The sequence below is a fragment of the Polyodon spathula genome, chromosome 7 (genome assembly GCF_017654505.1).
Source record: "Polyodon spathula isolate WHYD16114869_AA chromosome 7, ASM1765450v1, whole genome shotgun sequence".
Classification (NCBI taxonomy): domain Eukaryota; kingdom Metazoa; phylum Chordata; class Actinopteri; order Acipenseriformes; family Polyodontidae; genus Polyodon; species Polyodon spathula.
Window position 1 is genome coordinate 18,744,196 of NC_054540.1, and position 15,877 is coordinate 18,760,072.

Genomic DNA, 15,877 nt, shown 5'->3' on the forward strand with positions numbered 1-15,877 from the left:
TTAAAAAAATAAACATGTGTTGTTGGAGGCATCCAGGAAAGGGGGGGGGGGGTCATGTTTTGGATGATAAATGTGAGATGTGTATTTATTTCCATTGTGTTTCAGAGCTGCAGATTCCAGTTGCTTCCTCTGCTTGCGGTAATCACAATGTTCACCCAGCAGATACCAGCAGGGCTGCCAAGGCTGGGAGGTCAGCATTTACTAATGAAAGCAGCCTTTATTTTAAGCGTCAACAATGCAATCGACTCAGACGTGCTCAGCTAAGAGAAAAATAAATCCTTTGCTGTCTGTTTACTACCACCTTAGTGGATTCACTTGTTTATGTAATGTAAACAAAACATAATCAAAAACCAGTATTAGCCTTAGACTACCTGTAAAAACTTAATGAGTTCATTCCTGTACAACTTCCCGCTGGGAATGTTGTCAAAATGTTTCCATATTTGGATATATCTTAAGACTGTTTGTAATGAACTCTGGGTCGAAGACAATTACAGTACATGCTTTAATGGTTTACCCTTAACCACCCAGGTGCCCATTGATTTTCTCAAGTACTGCAGTACTACTGTAAATGCATGTATACTGCATACTTCTCATTGTCACTGCATTCTACTGCAGTACAACTGCATTAGTACTGCCATTTATTTTTGTAAGGGTATAATTGTATAATTAACAACATGAGAGCCACATGCACACTGAGAGTGTATTGCTGTTGCATGCGTCAGTACCTGTAAGTGCAGGTACAGTGCCTATAGAAAGTCTACACCCCCTTGAACTTTTTTCACATTTTGTTGTGTCAGTGCCTCAGAGTTTCATGCATTTAAGTGAGGATTATTTTCCACTTATCTACACACCATACTCTACTGTTAAGGGGAAAAAAGTTTTTATTGAGAAAAAAATTATATATTAAAAATACAAAACTAAAAGATCATAATTGGATAAGTCTCCACCCCCCTGAGTTAATACTTGGTGGAAGCACCTTTGGCAGCAATTACAGCTGTGAGTTTGTTGGGATAGGTCTCTACCAACTTGGTACACCTAGATTTGGCAATATTTGACCATTCTTCTTTACAAAACTGTTCAAGCTCTGTCAAGTTCCTTGGGGAGCAATCTTCAAGTCATGCCACAAATTTTCGGTTGGATTTAGGTCGGGGCTGTGACTGGGCCACTCAAGGACATTTACCTTTTTGTTCCTTAGCCACTCCAGTGTAGCTTAGGCTGTGTGCTTTGGGTCGTTGTCATGGTGAAAGGTGAACTTCCGTCCCAGTTTCACCATTCTTGCAGCGGGTTTTCCTCAAGGACTTTCCCTGTACTTTGCTCCATTCATTTTCCCTTCTATCCTGACAAGTGCCCCAGTCCCTATTGATGAGAAACAAGCACTTCACTTGATGTGTGATTTTGAAGGTGATTGGTTACACCTGAGCTAATTTAGGATTGCTATTACAAGGGGGGTGTATACTTATCCAACCAAGCTATTTCAGTTTTTATTTTTAATTAATTTTCTAGATTTCTAGATTTTTTGAATATTCTTTTCACTTGGTAGTTGTGGGGTAGGATGTGTAGAGATAAAAAAATAGACTATTAAATGCATTTTAATTCCAGGCTATAAGGCAACAAAAGGTGAACATTTTGAAAGGGGGTGTAGACTTTCTATAGGCACTGTATTTCACCAGCAGAACCGATTTCTGTCTCATCACTTTAGCAAACATTGGTGTATGATATGCAATGCGTTTTGACCAGTACCATTCCTGGCAAGGTTTTCTCAACACAGCTTGTAGTGTCAGTCGAGAACAGGAAAAAAAAAAAAAAAAAAACCGCTCTGCATTGTTGACATGGGATGTGTCTGTTTCAATGATAAGCTCATTTCTTAGGCAATTCTGCCATCTACCATCAAGAAACAGAACTACACTGTTTTACAGAGTATATTATGTCACTGAGATTACTTTAGAACGAGAAAATATTGTGTGCTGTTTTGCAGACACTTCAAACTCTGTGCATGGCGTTCTGCCACGCATGGCAAATTTTAACAGGTGTGGCAGCTGGGTGGTTAAAACTGCATATGAGATGTATGAGTGTGTCACATAAATTGTAATGTGTATTTAGAAGCAAAAATCTCATTATGATAGAGCACCTTTTACCTACATGTCATATAACAAGACAATAATGCCAACAAATTTCAATTTTTTTTAATTTAGTCATTGCCAAATATTTTTTATTTTCTCCCAATTTGAACGGGCCAATTATTATTTAGGCTCAGTTCACCGCTACCACCCCTGCGCTTACTCGGGAACGGCGAAGACGAACACACGCTGTCCTCTGAAACGTGTGCCGTCAGCAGACCGCTTCTTTACACACTGCGGATTCACCATGCAGTCTCCCAGGAGCTACAGAGTCAGAGGACAACGCAGCTCCCGGGCAGCTAACAGGCAAGCCCGCAGGCGCCTGGCCAGACCACATCATTTGTTTTGTATCTCACCATTCCAGGTTCCAGACAAATGCTCCTCTGAGACCTATAATGGGACACAGTGTTTCTGCCATCATCAAAGTGTATGTGCTTGTTACATCCGTAACACCTCTGACAGCATTCCTTCATTCAACTGGACTGGTTAAGAGTGGCCTTGTTAAAAACAGCTATGCAACAAAGGTACATTAGCCTCATAGCCAAGTGCGAACAAAAAGCAGATGGCGAGTAATGTTTAACATTTTAATACTTACAGCATGTTTACTGTACTCACAGAATTCTAGTTATAGATAGATAGATAGATAGATAGATAGATAGATAGATAGATAGATAGATAGATAGATAGATCTATATTATTCCACTGTTGCTGTGTTTTATCTGAACTAGTTTTACTGCAGGTTACTGCTCAAACAGAAGACTTTTCAGAGGCCCATAGGGTTCATGAACACTTCAGTGTTTACACATTTTATAAACACATTTTTATGATGGGAAAAAAAAATACAGTCTGGGTTATGTTGAAAAATATATTGCTATGACACGTACAATGGAGTGTGTATTATGCCCTGCTAATGTGGTTCTGCGGCGCAACATTATCAACTGAGCAAAAGCTCAGTAAATGTGCACCAAGTTTGTTGTCATTGCTAATGCATTGTGCAGTATAGCCTTGCACTTAATTTAGAGTGTAAACCTGTTCTCAAGCTCTACAAATCAGGTGCGTCGACCTCACAGGAATCAATAAACTGGTAGCATTTTGGATGCCCGCACTCATGAACAAAAACTCAGAGATTATGTCAGAATTTGTTTTTTTTTAATTATTTATTCATTCATTAAGGAGGTTAAAAGCAAAACAAAATGCAATGATTAACAAAAATGCATTGCATAACAAAATGACCAGTTTACTGTACTCGGTTACTTCCATAATAGCAGTCAGATAAAATTCCCATGCCAGTAGCTTGGTAGATTAAATAAAACTAAATTATAATAAACAAAACAACTGGAATTCCTAACTGAAAGTTACCGATATCACATTTTCATGTGTGTCATTTTCAAAACCCCAAATTGGAGAACATTGCTTTCAAGTCCAAGTAGCTGAGGTCACAAAGTCCCTTGTGGCCTCCTTGAATAGTGCCATACAGCATGATTTTTTTTAAGTAGTGTTATCAACCAATAATGTGATTAGAGCTAACATAATTTCCTTCATATTAAGTACAGTCTTTACTTTGGTCAGCACTTAATCTCTGTTAATCTCTGAGACTAACTGATAGTATCAGGCTACTCTTTTTAATTTTTAATTACAGAACGTTATTTCTGGAACTAACAAGGTGTGAAATCTTTAACAGCTGCATACGTTTTTTGAGAAATACCGTGGAACAGAAGCCTCACTGCAGGCTTTGGAAAACGTGAAGGAGACCTTAGGCAAGCTGTTAATGGCAGCAGATATATCGAGTGAAACGTCAACCACGGGACCAAAGATGTTGAAGAGGTTAGTGCTGGGACTCAGTCTTATTTACATAGGCAATGTCATCCTTAACAGTCAGGTTACTGGCAACTCACTTGGCAGCACGAATGCCTATGGTTCAGCAGGTCAAAGGTTAATACCCTGCCTTTGTAAGCGTATTTCATCTACTGACATTGATTGCCTATAGCTGACAGCGGTCTTTCAAAGTTGTATTAGAACTGCTGCTGTAAACTACTGTGAACTATCAAGGAAATCCTCCTAACTGAGTATTAGTGTACACTGGAAAAGTTCAAAGCGGTATGCAACTCAAAATGAAGCAACACATTCCTGAGTTATACTACTTGGTAATGTGTTTAAAATTTACACTTGGGTGCATCACATATAAGTGCATCACATAGGATTTAGACTGGAAAGCGGAGATAATAATGTTTGTAATAATGTGTTGCTTTGTAACTTTTTTTCCAGATGTAGATTATGTTTTCAGCTGCTGACCTTCACCCTTGGGTTTAATTCTTCCTTAGTCCCCACATTTCTTAAGGTAAGTCTTTATAACATTGGACATGTTTAACGCTGCTTTTAGGGTTATTTAATTGTTCAAATATTGAATGTTTGCTCTCTTTCTTTCAATTAAAGTTACAACATATGACCACAAGGTGGCAGGAATTCTATTCCTCTTTAGTCCAGAGTAGAGGGAAAAAAAGACAAAGCAATTGTTATTTTACAACAAAATGCATTTGGGGTGTGCTAAATTAAATCCCATTAAAATTAAACAAATTGCTTTAATTGTGAGGGGAACAGTTCTGCCCAGTCAGTGAGATGAGGTTAAAAGCTCTAAAACTGCCAATGCAGACAAGCCTAGCTCTTTTACCCATCATCCGTCCTGTTACAATATTTGCAATTTACTACAAATAATTGTAATATTGAAAACTCCAAAATAAGGACTCCAAGAGCTAGTGAGAGAAGATCACTGGGAGGTAGAAAGATGTTCTCTCCATAAGTTGATCAGGAATCAATATATTTGTTTCCTACTAAATATCATGATATTTTTGTTTCCTACTATCTCTGTTAATACGGTATATCACACTTTGCTTGTGTAAATAAAATATCCACGGTAACCCCTACCTCCCTCTTCTTGGGATCCGGGGAGAGGTCATTTGAGAAGGGCATCCTTATTAACAAGGTGAACATTAGCTATCATTTTAAACAATCATCCACAGTTCTAAACAATACATTACTGTACAGCACGGAACCCTTACCAAATCTAATATCTAGCAGATGGATTATAATGTAAGCATTTGACCGGATCCCTCCCTTAACATTCCTGACATATTTTTGATTGGTTACAGTGCTGGTCATTGCTTTGTTCTTTTTTTACAAGTTTGCTCTTCTTATACTTTAATTGGCAGGATTATTTTAAACTGGATATCATCAGATATGGAGCACAATTATGTTTTTTGTGCCACATCTTCAGTATTTTTAAATGTACACAGTTGTGATTAAACCCAGATTGTTAATGTAGAGCTCATATTATCTTATTTTTCTATTAGAAAAAGGTTTTGCAGACTTTGCACTGCAGAAATATCTCAATAAACCTAACTTCATATGTTGAAACAACTGGCATCTACGTGCTTTATTATTAAGAATGTATTACAGGCTATTTTAAAGAATGTGAGAAAGCTATTTATTAATGTCTATAATAACTGTGACTATGGTATATTCTCTATAGAAGATTGATAGTGCCCAGAACTTTGATTGAGCAGTGCAGTTCTTTGTAATCGACCATTCAGAATGCCAGTATTAAACTGGTCTGGGCTTAGAACTTTCATGATATATTTTTCTTAGCAGTATCAGCTGATAGATGTAAATATTTTCAAAAATAGATAACATTAGTAATTATTACTATTTTTTTGTACTGTGTGATCAAAGGCAATTGCATAGCCAATATAAATATTATGCTAGCAAAATCAATAGTTTTGATCTATATCACCAGACACTTAAGAGAGTGGAATATGCATTCAATTAGTAATTATTTTATTGTTTTGATATGTCATGACATTCCCCTCATTATTTCTATTGCACTTAGTTAATGCTCATACTATGTCTAACCACAGTATTTTATTAATTTTTTTTTAAGATCATATGATTTTTTTGAAAACTGGAGGCTGTCTAATCTGTTTTTTGTAATTGTATACAGTATTTGAGGTTATGCATGAAACATTAGAACATATAGCATGTTCAAATTGCTGCATTTGTAAAGGCATTTATCTTTTTCCTCTTGTACCAGTCATATATATATATATATATTTTTTTGAAAACTGGAGGCTGTCTAATCTGTTTTTTGTAATTGTATATAGTATATGAATATATATATATTATATATATATATATATATATATATATATATATATAATATATATATATATATATATATATATATATATATAAAATACAGATCAAAAAAATGTCATTTGCATTAACGTTTTAACTGTATTTATTAATCCATTATAGAACAAAAACAAACAAAAAAATAAGTTTTCGAAAATATCATTAGTTTCATTACCACTAGAGGGCACCATATAATCATCTACCCTCCAGCATAGACTGGTGGGAAGATATAGTGTAGAATGATAGAATTAGAAAGGGTATTAAATACAGCATATTCAATGTCAACTGGTATTTTACAAGCTTTATCTTTTCAGGTACATGATGAATTGGACTTTGAAGACATAGAAGACCCAGGTTGTGATGGTCAAATCACAAAAGAATGTATCCTTGAAGATACATTAAACTTTGTATTACCCAGCTACAGTGAAATCGGCAGACTACACCAAGCCTTCCTAAAGAGGAACACAGAATTAGGTGCAAAGGTAAAGACTTTTTGATTACAAATGTTTCGACTTCTATCTGCTTGCACCCCCTCCCAGGTTTAATTTGTACAGGATGCTGCAGTGTCCATTCATGTTCACTTTTATAAAAAAAATTCTACCACTCCAATGAACCAAAAATGGCATTTCCCTATTTTAAGTGGTGTTTTTGCTACAATTATTTTTTTTTTTTACTGAACACACCTATGGAGCAACTTGGCAAGGTTGAGAAATACCCCCAACCAAAGTGTTCTTTGTGTCGATTCGAATCACTTTGTATATAATTTTCTGTTTCAGTCATCCACACCCTGTTGAATTTTAAATCTCAGATCTCTCAAACATGTCTTCTCTCTTAGTACAGCCAGTACACTTGAGTATAACCATTAATCTACCCCCTCCACCTGCAACTCTCTGCTCCCACTGGATGCACAAAATATCAAAAAAGCTGGCCATAGTAAAAGCAAGGACAACTTTAATAAAGCATAGGGAAGACATAGTAGAACCCAGGGGTGTATGGTAAAGAATATAAATAAATAAAAACATGCCAAACTTCTACATCTTGTAACCATGGGAAAACTGCTAAATGACACTGCAATTTTACCATGGTAATCTTTTCTACGTGTTTGTAGATAGTATGTTAATTCTATGTACAATTTAATGGTAATTATTTCATCTAGTTGGGGCAGTGTTGCAGGGGAGCATGTAAGTGGTTACACTCTGGTATACCAGCTGTACTTAAACAGAAGACATGTATTAGGGTTCTTTAAGTTTTATAAAGTCTACAAAATGTGATAATTAAAACAGAAAATGGGGATCATGTAGAGTAGACTGTTTTTTAACAATTGCCTTAAAAGTTCTGAATCCAGTTTAGAGACATTTGATACCAGTCTAATGCTGGCATATGAAGAATGTGGGCACACACATCCAAGCACTTTGAAGTGTTCTATAGTGTGCTGTGAAGCATTACTGGCAGTGCTGTAACTCTAGCAGAAGTCTGGGTTCTTCAATCACCTTGTTGAAATGTACAACATGCAAGCTTTTCCAAAGTCACTCAGCACTAGTCATTGCTTTTTAAACATTTTTTATGAGGAAACAGCTTGATGAAATAAAATGATATCTTGGAGAGCTGTTGATCATGGTATCAAAAAGCAAATGTTTCTTTTAAAATGAAATTTACATTGTATTTTTAAAATGCCTTTATTTATTTTATTTATTTTTTAAAGGATGAAGGATGCATCCAAATTCAAGGGCTGTGTTTTACTTCTGAGGACTTTGAGTTAATTATTCAGTTTCTAAGGAAACTGAAAAGCCCAGGAGCTTTTGAATTGGTATGTTTTTTTTTTGTTCGTTTGTTTTTTATTTCTTTATAATTATTGCACGATCATAATAACATACTTCACATGCTACATAGCAGATACTGCGTGGTTCAGTATGTGATAGCAACTTGTATCATACAAGTGTGAATTACCTACTAGTAATAATACCACAATAATACAGTAATAATACAGTAATAAACTGTAAATTAAATGTGAGCCACTTTGCATAAATTAGTGTGGTCATTTGGGTAAATTCAAATTGTGAACCATTTAAACAAAACAGAAAACTCTTGTAATATAATGTTTAAAAAATAATACATTACAAAACAGTTTAAGATAGTCATCCTAACAAATGTATTAACTACATAATAATTTAGAAATATAGACATAGAAAAATGTATGTATTATCATGTATATATTATATATATATTATATATATATATATATATATATATATATATATATATATATATATATATATATATATATATATATATATATATATCACAGCAATTATAGTTACAACTACATTAAGTGGTTGCATTTTAGCACTGCTTGTATTGATGTATTACCAATAAGTGAGTTATTTTCAAAAGGGACCATCCTTTAAGGTTGTCAGGGGTCTCTCCGTGCTCTGATTTGTGTTTTATGTGTGTCAATTACAGTTGGCAATTCCAGGATGTAGGACAACAATGCTGTTTATTATACATTTTGTTTAGTACAGTATTTCATTTTGAATTTCAACATCTGTATTTTTTAGATTCGTGCTCTAACAGGTCCTTATATATAGGAGTTTCTTTGCCCCACTGTACTGTAATTTACTACAAGTTTTTATGAAAATAATGTTACACTATATTTTACTTTTGATTTTATGTAACAGTTTAGATTTGTGCATACCGAATGTAGAATGTGGAGATAATAGAAGTTGATTATAAAGTATCCACTTTGTAGTGCTGCTGTGACAAATGAAACTTGGTAGGTTACCACCGTATTATCACAAGTGTATTGTCAGTACTAGTGCCTATTGGATTGATTGCCTAATAGCTCACCATTTGTCTTGAAAAATGCAGCATTTTCATTGGAACACACACCACCTTTTCATGCATGATATCTTTCCAGTCGGTAAAAATGTTTCCACAGCAGTGCTGTAAAGTGGCCAACTGACTTCATAATCACCTAGTAAAAGCAGTGCTGTTTGCAGGGCAGGGCAAGCCATGTAAGTGCGGTTCCCTGCTTGTGGCAAGTTTGGCTGGCAATCAACAGGGAACTCTGCTTTAGCCTTTACACCTTCCTCCAGGGTTAGGTAGGAACATCAGATGAGACTAGGAGCCCGTTCCCACTACTGGCCTGCTTGCCTTAACTTGGTACTGGTCAGCCACCACTTCCCAGGCTCGGTATCTTGGTACCATCTGGTGGTTAGGTTTGGCAGGTGATAAGAGATCATTGGCTTTACAGAGAGGCTCTGCAATACTGACCAAGGGGACTGCATAGATGATGCAATATTCAAATTGGGCATTTTAAATTGAGAAGAAAAAAAACAGGAGGAAATGTTTTGTTCTATATATATTTAAAGCTGCTGGTGGCATAAATAACTTACTTTAAAACATTAACTAACTAATGCATTGGTGCAGAATGCATGGCACTGAAATACACATGCCAGTATTTTAATTGGCGTGGCATGCATTCAGTGGTAGCCGGTTTTCAGACTGTTTTGGTCTCATTTCTCCGGGATATCTAATCCCTTAAAGTGTTTACTGACAAAACAAGGTACTAGGTTGCAGTAAGTGAGACATGAAAAGGGTATAAAGTATCTGGAGATGTATTAAGAGAAACTGAAAGGGATAAAGAAAAAAAAAACTGTAGAACTAATTCTGGGTGTCCGGTTTACAGCTTTATCCGTCAGCTTCTCCCAAACTCCAAGTACTGCTGAAGGATATTTCCAAGAGATTTCACCAAAAAGGAGAAACTTCTGTCGTTCAAACAAATGTCTTCCTCACAGAGTTACTACAAACACTCTACCCATTCAGCTTGCCAAGCAGTATTGTAAACTCTTCATGGTAAGACATCATTCATTGCTTTAAGGTACCAGGAATGTGGATTCAGTTAACTTTGACCCAAACAGCTTATGATTACATATGTAATGCATTAAAGGTATTCAGTGCTATGGGAATTGCTGATGTTGATTGCTTGATCGGAGCCTCCTGATCCCTTGTCTGTCTGTCTGTGTGTATTTTTTTTCCTACACACTCTATCTTCTTGATCAATAGAGGCAGTCAATTCCCTGAGTTAAACTCTTACCCAAATAATTCAGCTTTTGAGTATCACAGACATTTTGTGGGAGCTAATGAAGAGTTTATTAGTGTTCCCTAACCACCTTATTGGTTCTGTGTAGTTCAGTGTCCAACACTTACAGTGTATATATTCTTAAAATTGAAAGAACTATGGTTTATTATGCTATCTCTAAATTGTTCTATGTATTATATCATATGGCTTCATTTTTTAAATAATGAACCATTACAATAGCTGCTTAATGGGATTATTGCTGATCTTAGTCTTTCATTTTTTCAAAGGACCACAGACCCTGATAATCTCAGAGGAGTGCCATTTGGTGTTTTTGAAAAGACCAAACAACAGCTTGGTAAGAAACAGGCACTTGCTTTATATTTTCAGTGGGGTGTCCTAGTTGAAATACGATGCTTTTTGGTGAATACATTTTCAGTGACTCTTTAAATAAATAAAAAAATACAAGACTATACAAATGAACAAAACCAAACATTTATGTCGGGTATCTTTTAAAAAATAAGAATACCTTGATAAAAACAGTAGCAATGAAATGAGCTGTCTTGGGTCTTGGGTGAGTTCATCCTGCCGACCAGCTGCCTCAGTCCTGCCTTGCAAGGTGTTGGGACGTGACGCTTGCTGGGGCCACCTCAATTTCAATAATCAAGATACCGCAGGGGGGTCAGCAGATAACCAAGACGGTAATATGTACTTTTGGCTGCTGTAAGGCCAGCCAGTAATGGCATAGTTAGAAACAGCTGACAAAATAAAGACAACAAGCCCAAAAAACTGTCAAAGGTGGGCTGTCCCAAAACATGTGTGCACTTGTGCCCACTACTGCCTCTTAACACATGACCTGGAAGTGTATAGGTCTGGTATTAAGTTGATGGTGCAGTAGCTATCTTTATAACACACCCAAAGGGCTCCCACCAGTCCTGGATTAGCTGACCTGCAATCCCACTAGCTAGATAGTACACTTCTGGGCCTGCAATGCATATTTAATACTTGTATTACTCTACACAAGAACGACAGTGCATTGATTTTAAATGAGAGTGCCAAGTGCTGCCACCTGTTGTCATACTCTTGGTTGCTAGTCCTTCTACAATGCAGTCCAAAATAACAGTATTTTATTTTATTTTTTTTAACTCAAATAGCATTTACTCTTTGTTTTGCATGTGAATTCCAACACACAGATTGTCTGTATGAGAGATGAATTGGTTTTTAACAGCATTATATAGAAACTGTTACCTAAAGTAAGGGAAATGCCATGAATGCCTGTACATTCCAGATCCAGCTATCTTTTCCACTGTGTTGATTTCCTGTGGAGGCTATGGAGGCTTCCTTTTAAAAGCCGAATTATAATGATCAATGGTTTATCACACTCAGAAAACAAAAAAAACCCAAAAACCTCTCAGAGCAAAATCACCACATGAATGAATATGTGTGAGTTCTACTTGGCTGGGAGGAGACACAGATGTATAGGTCCTTAGTTCTGAACCTTCATGAGGATTTCTCTTTTTACACTGTGTAATTAGCAGGTGGGGCAATGTGCCAATATGCACTGCATGTGTTTCTTTGGATGGTTATTCTTTTTTTTTGTTCTGCTGTGGTCCACAGAGAAGTGTAAGCTCCCCCATATCAGACAGATCTACACCGACCCCCCACTGGAGCTAACACCACAGTTTAGTCCCAAGATTAAAGATTACTACTGCGAAGTGCCTTTCGATGTGGTGACAGTGAAGATAAGAGCAGAGCCTGTTGACTGTCGCTGCCAGCTGCATCTGGATGATAGAAAGGGACCCAGGTAGACCAAACCTTCTTCACATGAGCCCTAATACTCAACACACAACACCTACTCAAACTAGCTTTCCCACGCCGACTCCCTACAGAATTCACAAGCCAGATGGCTTAAAATTACTTTTTAAAACTGTAAATGCAAAGTGTGAAGGAATAGCTAAGGTACTCAACTGTAATTCCCTTGCTGCATACATCCTGTTCCCATAAACATCCCACATATAGACTTCACAATCTACTACTTAATCCCGCGGTCCTGTGTGTCAATGCTTACTAGAATATTGCTTACTAGTATATTACTACTACTAGTATTAATGCTAAGAGTATTCCTCAAGAGTAAATAAAGCATACAGCCTTCTGGATGATACATCCACTGCCCATGTAATTCTTTTAGTTACATCACTGTCCCATTTAAGTGCCATGTCTTACACAGGTGTGTCAGAGGTTTATGAATTCACTGAAAATTGCCACATCAGACATTCAAGCTCCATTTAAATCCGCCCATATACTGTAAAAGTCATATTGCAGTACAAAAGGACACTTTAAGCTGTTGCTGGCAAACTGCATGATATTTTATTTTTAAACACTGCAATTTGAAACAAACATGAAAGGCTATTTCTAAATGTTTTTGCAAAGTCTTTCATACTGATGGCTCTTTAATTCCTGGTTGTGTTGTTTTGGTCACCCCAGTAAAGTTGGAAACTGTGTGCAATCTCAGAGGGAATGGGTCCCTTAAGTCAGCCTTGTCAACAGATGATGGATTTGGGACTCCGGTTTTTGTTTCTGTTTCTGTCAAAACACACATAGAAAATGTGAACAATTGCTGGTTATTGTAAAACAATTATTCAGTTCTATTCATCCTGCCAAAACCCTTTTCACTTGCCCAGCTGGAGAAAAAAAAATTAATATTTACATGAAATGATGTACGACACATGTACTACTTATTTAGTTATTGAAGCGTGAACCAAAGAACATTTCTGATTAATAGAGAATACTGTCTAAGAGCTATTGTAATAATTCAGCTTCAGAATCCAGTCATTCAAGTTCCAGGACTGCAACACTTCATGCAAGGTTTAGCTAAGAAATTTTCAGCTGGGAGTCAACTACAGTAGCATTAAAAAAACTAAGAAATAATTACAATTTACTACGTAATGTGATACATGCCTTAGATGTTTTATGGGCAGTGCTTTTTAAAGTTCTGTTAAGGTAAGTTTTCACTATATGAACCAACATATTCAGTGGCACTGGAACAATTTTAAAGTGGGGGTGCTGAAAGCCATTGAATAAAACTGTAACCCTTGTATATTATGAAAGTCATGCAAAGCCAAGGGGGTGTTACCCCACCCCTAGTTCCAGCGCCCTTGAATATATTATTTCATACAAATGTATTTGTTTTATATGAAGTAAAACATAAATTGATAATATATTCATCATATTAGAAAGATTGAATCTGTAATCATATTGATGTCTCTAGTCGTAATGCAGTTTATAATGAATAAGTGAGGAGTGTATCATTTTTAATGTTTGGTTTATAAAAAATAAAAATAAAAATATTGAAGATAGTTATCTATGGAACTTGTTTTCAATAATCAAATATATTAAAATACAAAAATAATTGGGGTTATGCTTTCCACAGAATGGCTAATTACCCAGTTGGCCTTGGCAACAGCAGAATCAATATCTTGGTGGTGGACAAATCTCGGCCAGAGCCTGTTGTCATGACAATCTATACCCTCAACATTTACAGAGAAAACAGGCCCAGTCTGCCTATATTTGATGAATATATGATGTGCGGATTTCTACAGGTATTTTCAATTTTACAAATGTGGAAGTTTTTAAATGAACAGTTTTTCTTTGTTTCCTCAGTACATAAACATTTGTGTTTGTTAATTTAAAAAAAAAAAAAAAAATACTGTATATTTCACTGTTTGTTCATGGCTTAAACAATATGGTGTCTGATCTCAAGTTTCTGATAAAACAGTGAGAGAAGTACAAAAATATGTTTGCAGTGTTTTGGTATATTTTTTATAGGGATTTTTGTCAGTAAAATGTCCTGTGTTTTGTATCCAATGCTACATTGGCTTAAAAAAATCAGTTCCTTGCAACACCAGATCTCATCCTGTTTCGGTTATTTACTGTAGGTTTACAAGACTGGTGTAAGTCTGTGTTTTACAATCTCACAAATGTTAATAGTTAAACAAAAAAGCTTTCTTGGTCTCTTTTGATTTTTATTCAGCAGCTTTTTTATACTGCCAGTAGTAATTTAGGGGATTATTTCTTTTTTTTATGCAGAGTTTTTGAAAAGCCAGAGTCTAATTATTTGATCTCTACAGTATACAGAAACGCAAATGTTTGAAAAGTGTCGGTATATTTCTTTTTGACATTTCTGTAATATCTATATTTAAACTCTAGCATCAATGTGAGGATTTTGCAGTGGACAGAGTACCCACGCAGCCAAATCTTTCCTGCCTGAACTCAAATATAATGCATTTCACCACATAAGAAAATCTTAGTTAGAGGTTTGATTCATGGAAAAAAATTAATAAAAGGGGATTGCATGTAATACAGATTTCATGGGTCAGTAATTAACATCTGTGTACTGCTGGAAAGAGCCTTGAAGTGTGCGGGTAGTCAGTGATGTCCAAGGCCTTTGAACCTTGTTTACATCTCTTGTAGGACATTAAAAGTTTGTTTGCAAGATGGTTGGTTGCCATTGGTTTCTGGAAGAGCCAGTATGGGTTTTGGACGTGAGGCAGTTTTGGTCTTTTATTATGGTCTCAAAGTACATGGTACTATATTGAACACTACTATTGATACTTTATGATGATGTGCACTTAGCATTGGCCCAGGAAATGAGTTAATGCCATATGTTGCATATTAGTTTGATATGTCTGTAGCTGTGCTTTTATTTATATATATATATATATATACACCATGTGATTGTGTTATTATCTGGTAATTGGATCCAATGTATTTTATATACTGTAGTTACATAAATAAATGTACTTCAGTTTTTATTTTTATTTTATTATCCAATACTCATGCTAAAAAATATGGTTGGATAAATCTTTGAATACCCCTACATCTGAAGAATTAGTATGTAATGTGCTTTATTTCTCTGCTTTCTTAGTGTGAGTAGCACTTGTATCAAGATCCAGCCTTTTTAGGGCAGTAAAATATATGTATTGTGTAGTGCCAAGCTATAACTTAAAAACGTTTTGGATCAAACTGGATGGCCATATGAGTGATTCGCCATTAAGTGGATCTAGTTAATGGTAATCTATTTTATCAATACTAACTCTTGTAATGTACGACTGTCTTTATATCGTGTATATCACTTACATACTTTGTTAACAATTTGCCACAATATACATCTCATACAATAATATTACCAAGCTAATAACTCTGCATACCCACTGTTACATATCTGTTATTTTAATACTTTTTAAATATTTTTTATAAATCATTGTGATGAGAATTTCAAACAGAAATGTGCATTATTTTATACATTTTATCATTTCTTCCCAGCAAACCATACATAGGTGTTAATTTTTTTCCAAAATTCCAGAATGACTACAGAAAGAACACAATCATAGTTTGAAACAGAATCCCAAATATGAAACAGAAAATCTGGTTGTTATGAAAAATATAATGTGTTTGTGGTGGTTCCACAAAGGGTACTAGAAAGCTTTATGTTTTATTGAAG

The 15,877-nt window shown here is 35.6% G+C and overlaps 1 protein-coding gene across 1 annotated transcript in view; it reads left to right on the forward strand.

Annotated features, from left to right (window-relative positions):
- The window catches only part of LOC121319021 (cadherin-like and PC-esterase domain-containing protein 1), a 74,411-nt gene that overhangs the window by 15,273 nt on the left and 43,261 nt on the right, over nt 1-15,877 (forward strand). Inside the window, exons 3-12 of the mRNA XM_041256250.1 lie at nt 106-190; nt 2,482-2,641; nt 3,799-3,941; nt 4,383-4,455; nt 6,617-6,784; nt 8,005-8,109; nt 9,988-10,154; nt 10,668-10,735; nt 11,995-12,181; nt 13,808-13,976. Of these exons, the coding sequence (XP_041112184.1) occupies nt 106-190; nt 2,482-2,641; nt 3,799-3,941; nt 4,383-4,455; nt 6,617-6,784; nt 8,005-8,109; nt 9,988-10,154; nt 10,668-10,735; nt 11,995-12,181; nt 13,808-13,976 (1,325 nt within the window). The remainder of the gene's footprint in view (nt 1-105; nt 191-2,481; nt 2,642-3,798; nt 3,942-4,382; nt 4,456-6,616; nt 6,785-8,004; nt 8,110-9,987; nt 10,155-10,667; nt 10,736-11,994; nt 12,182-13,807; nt 13,977-15,877) is intronic.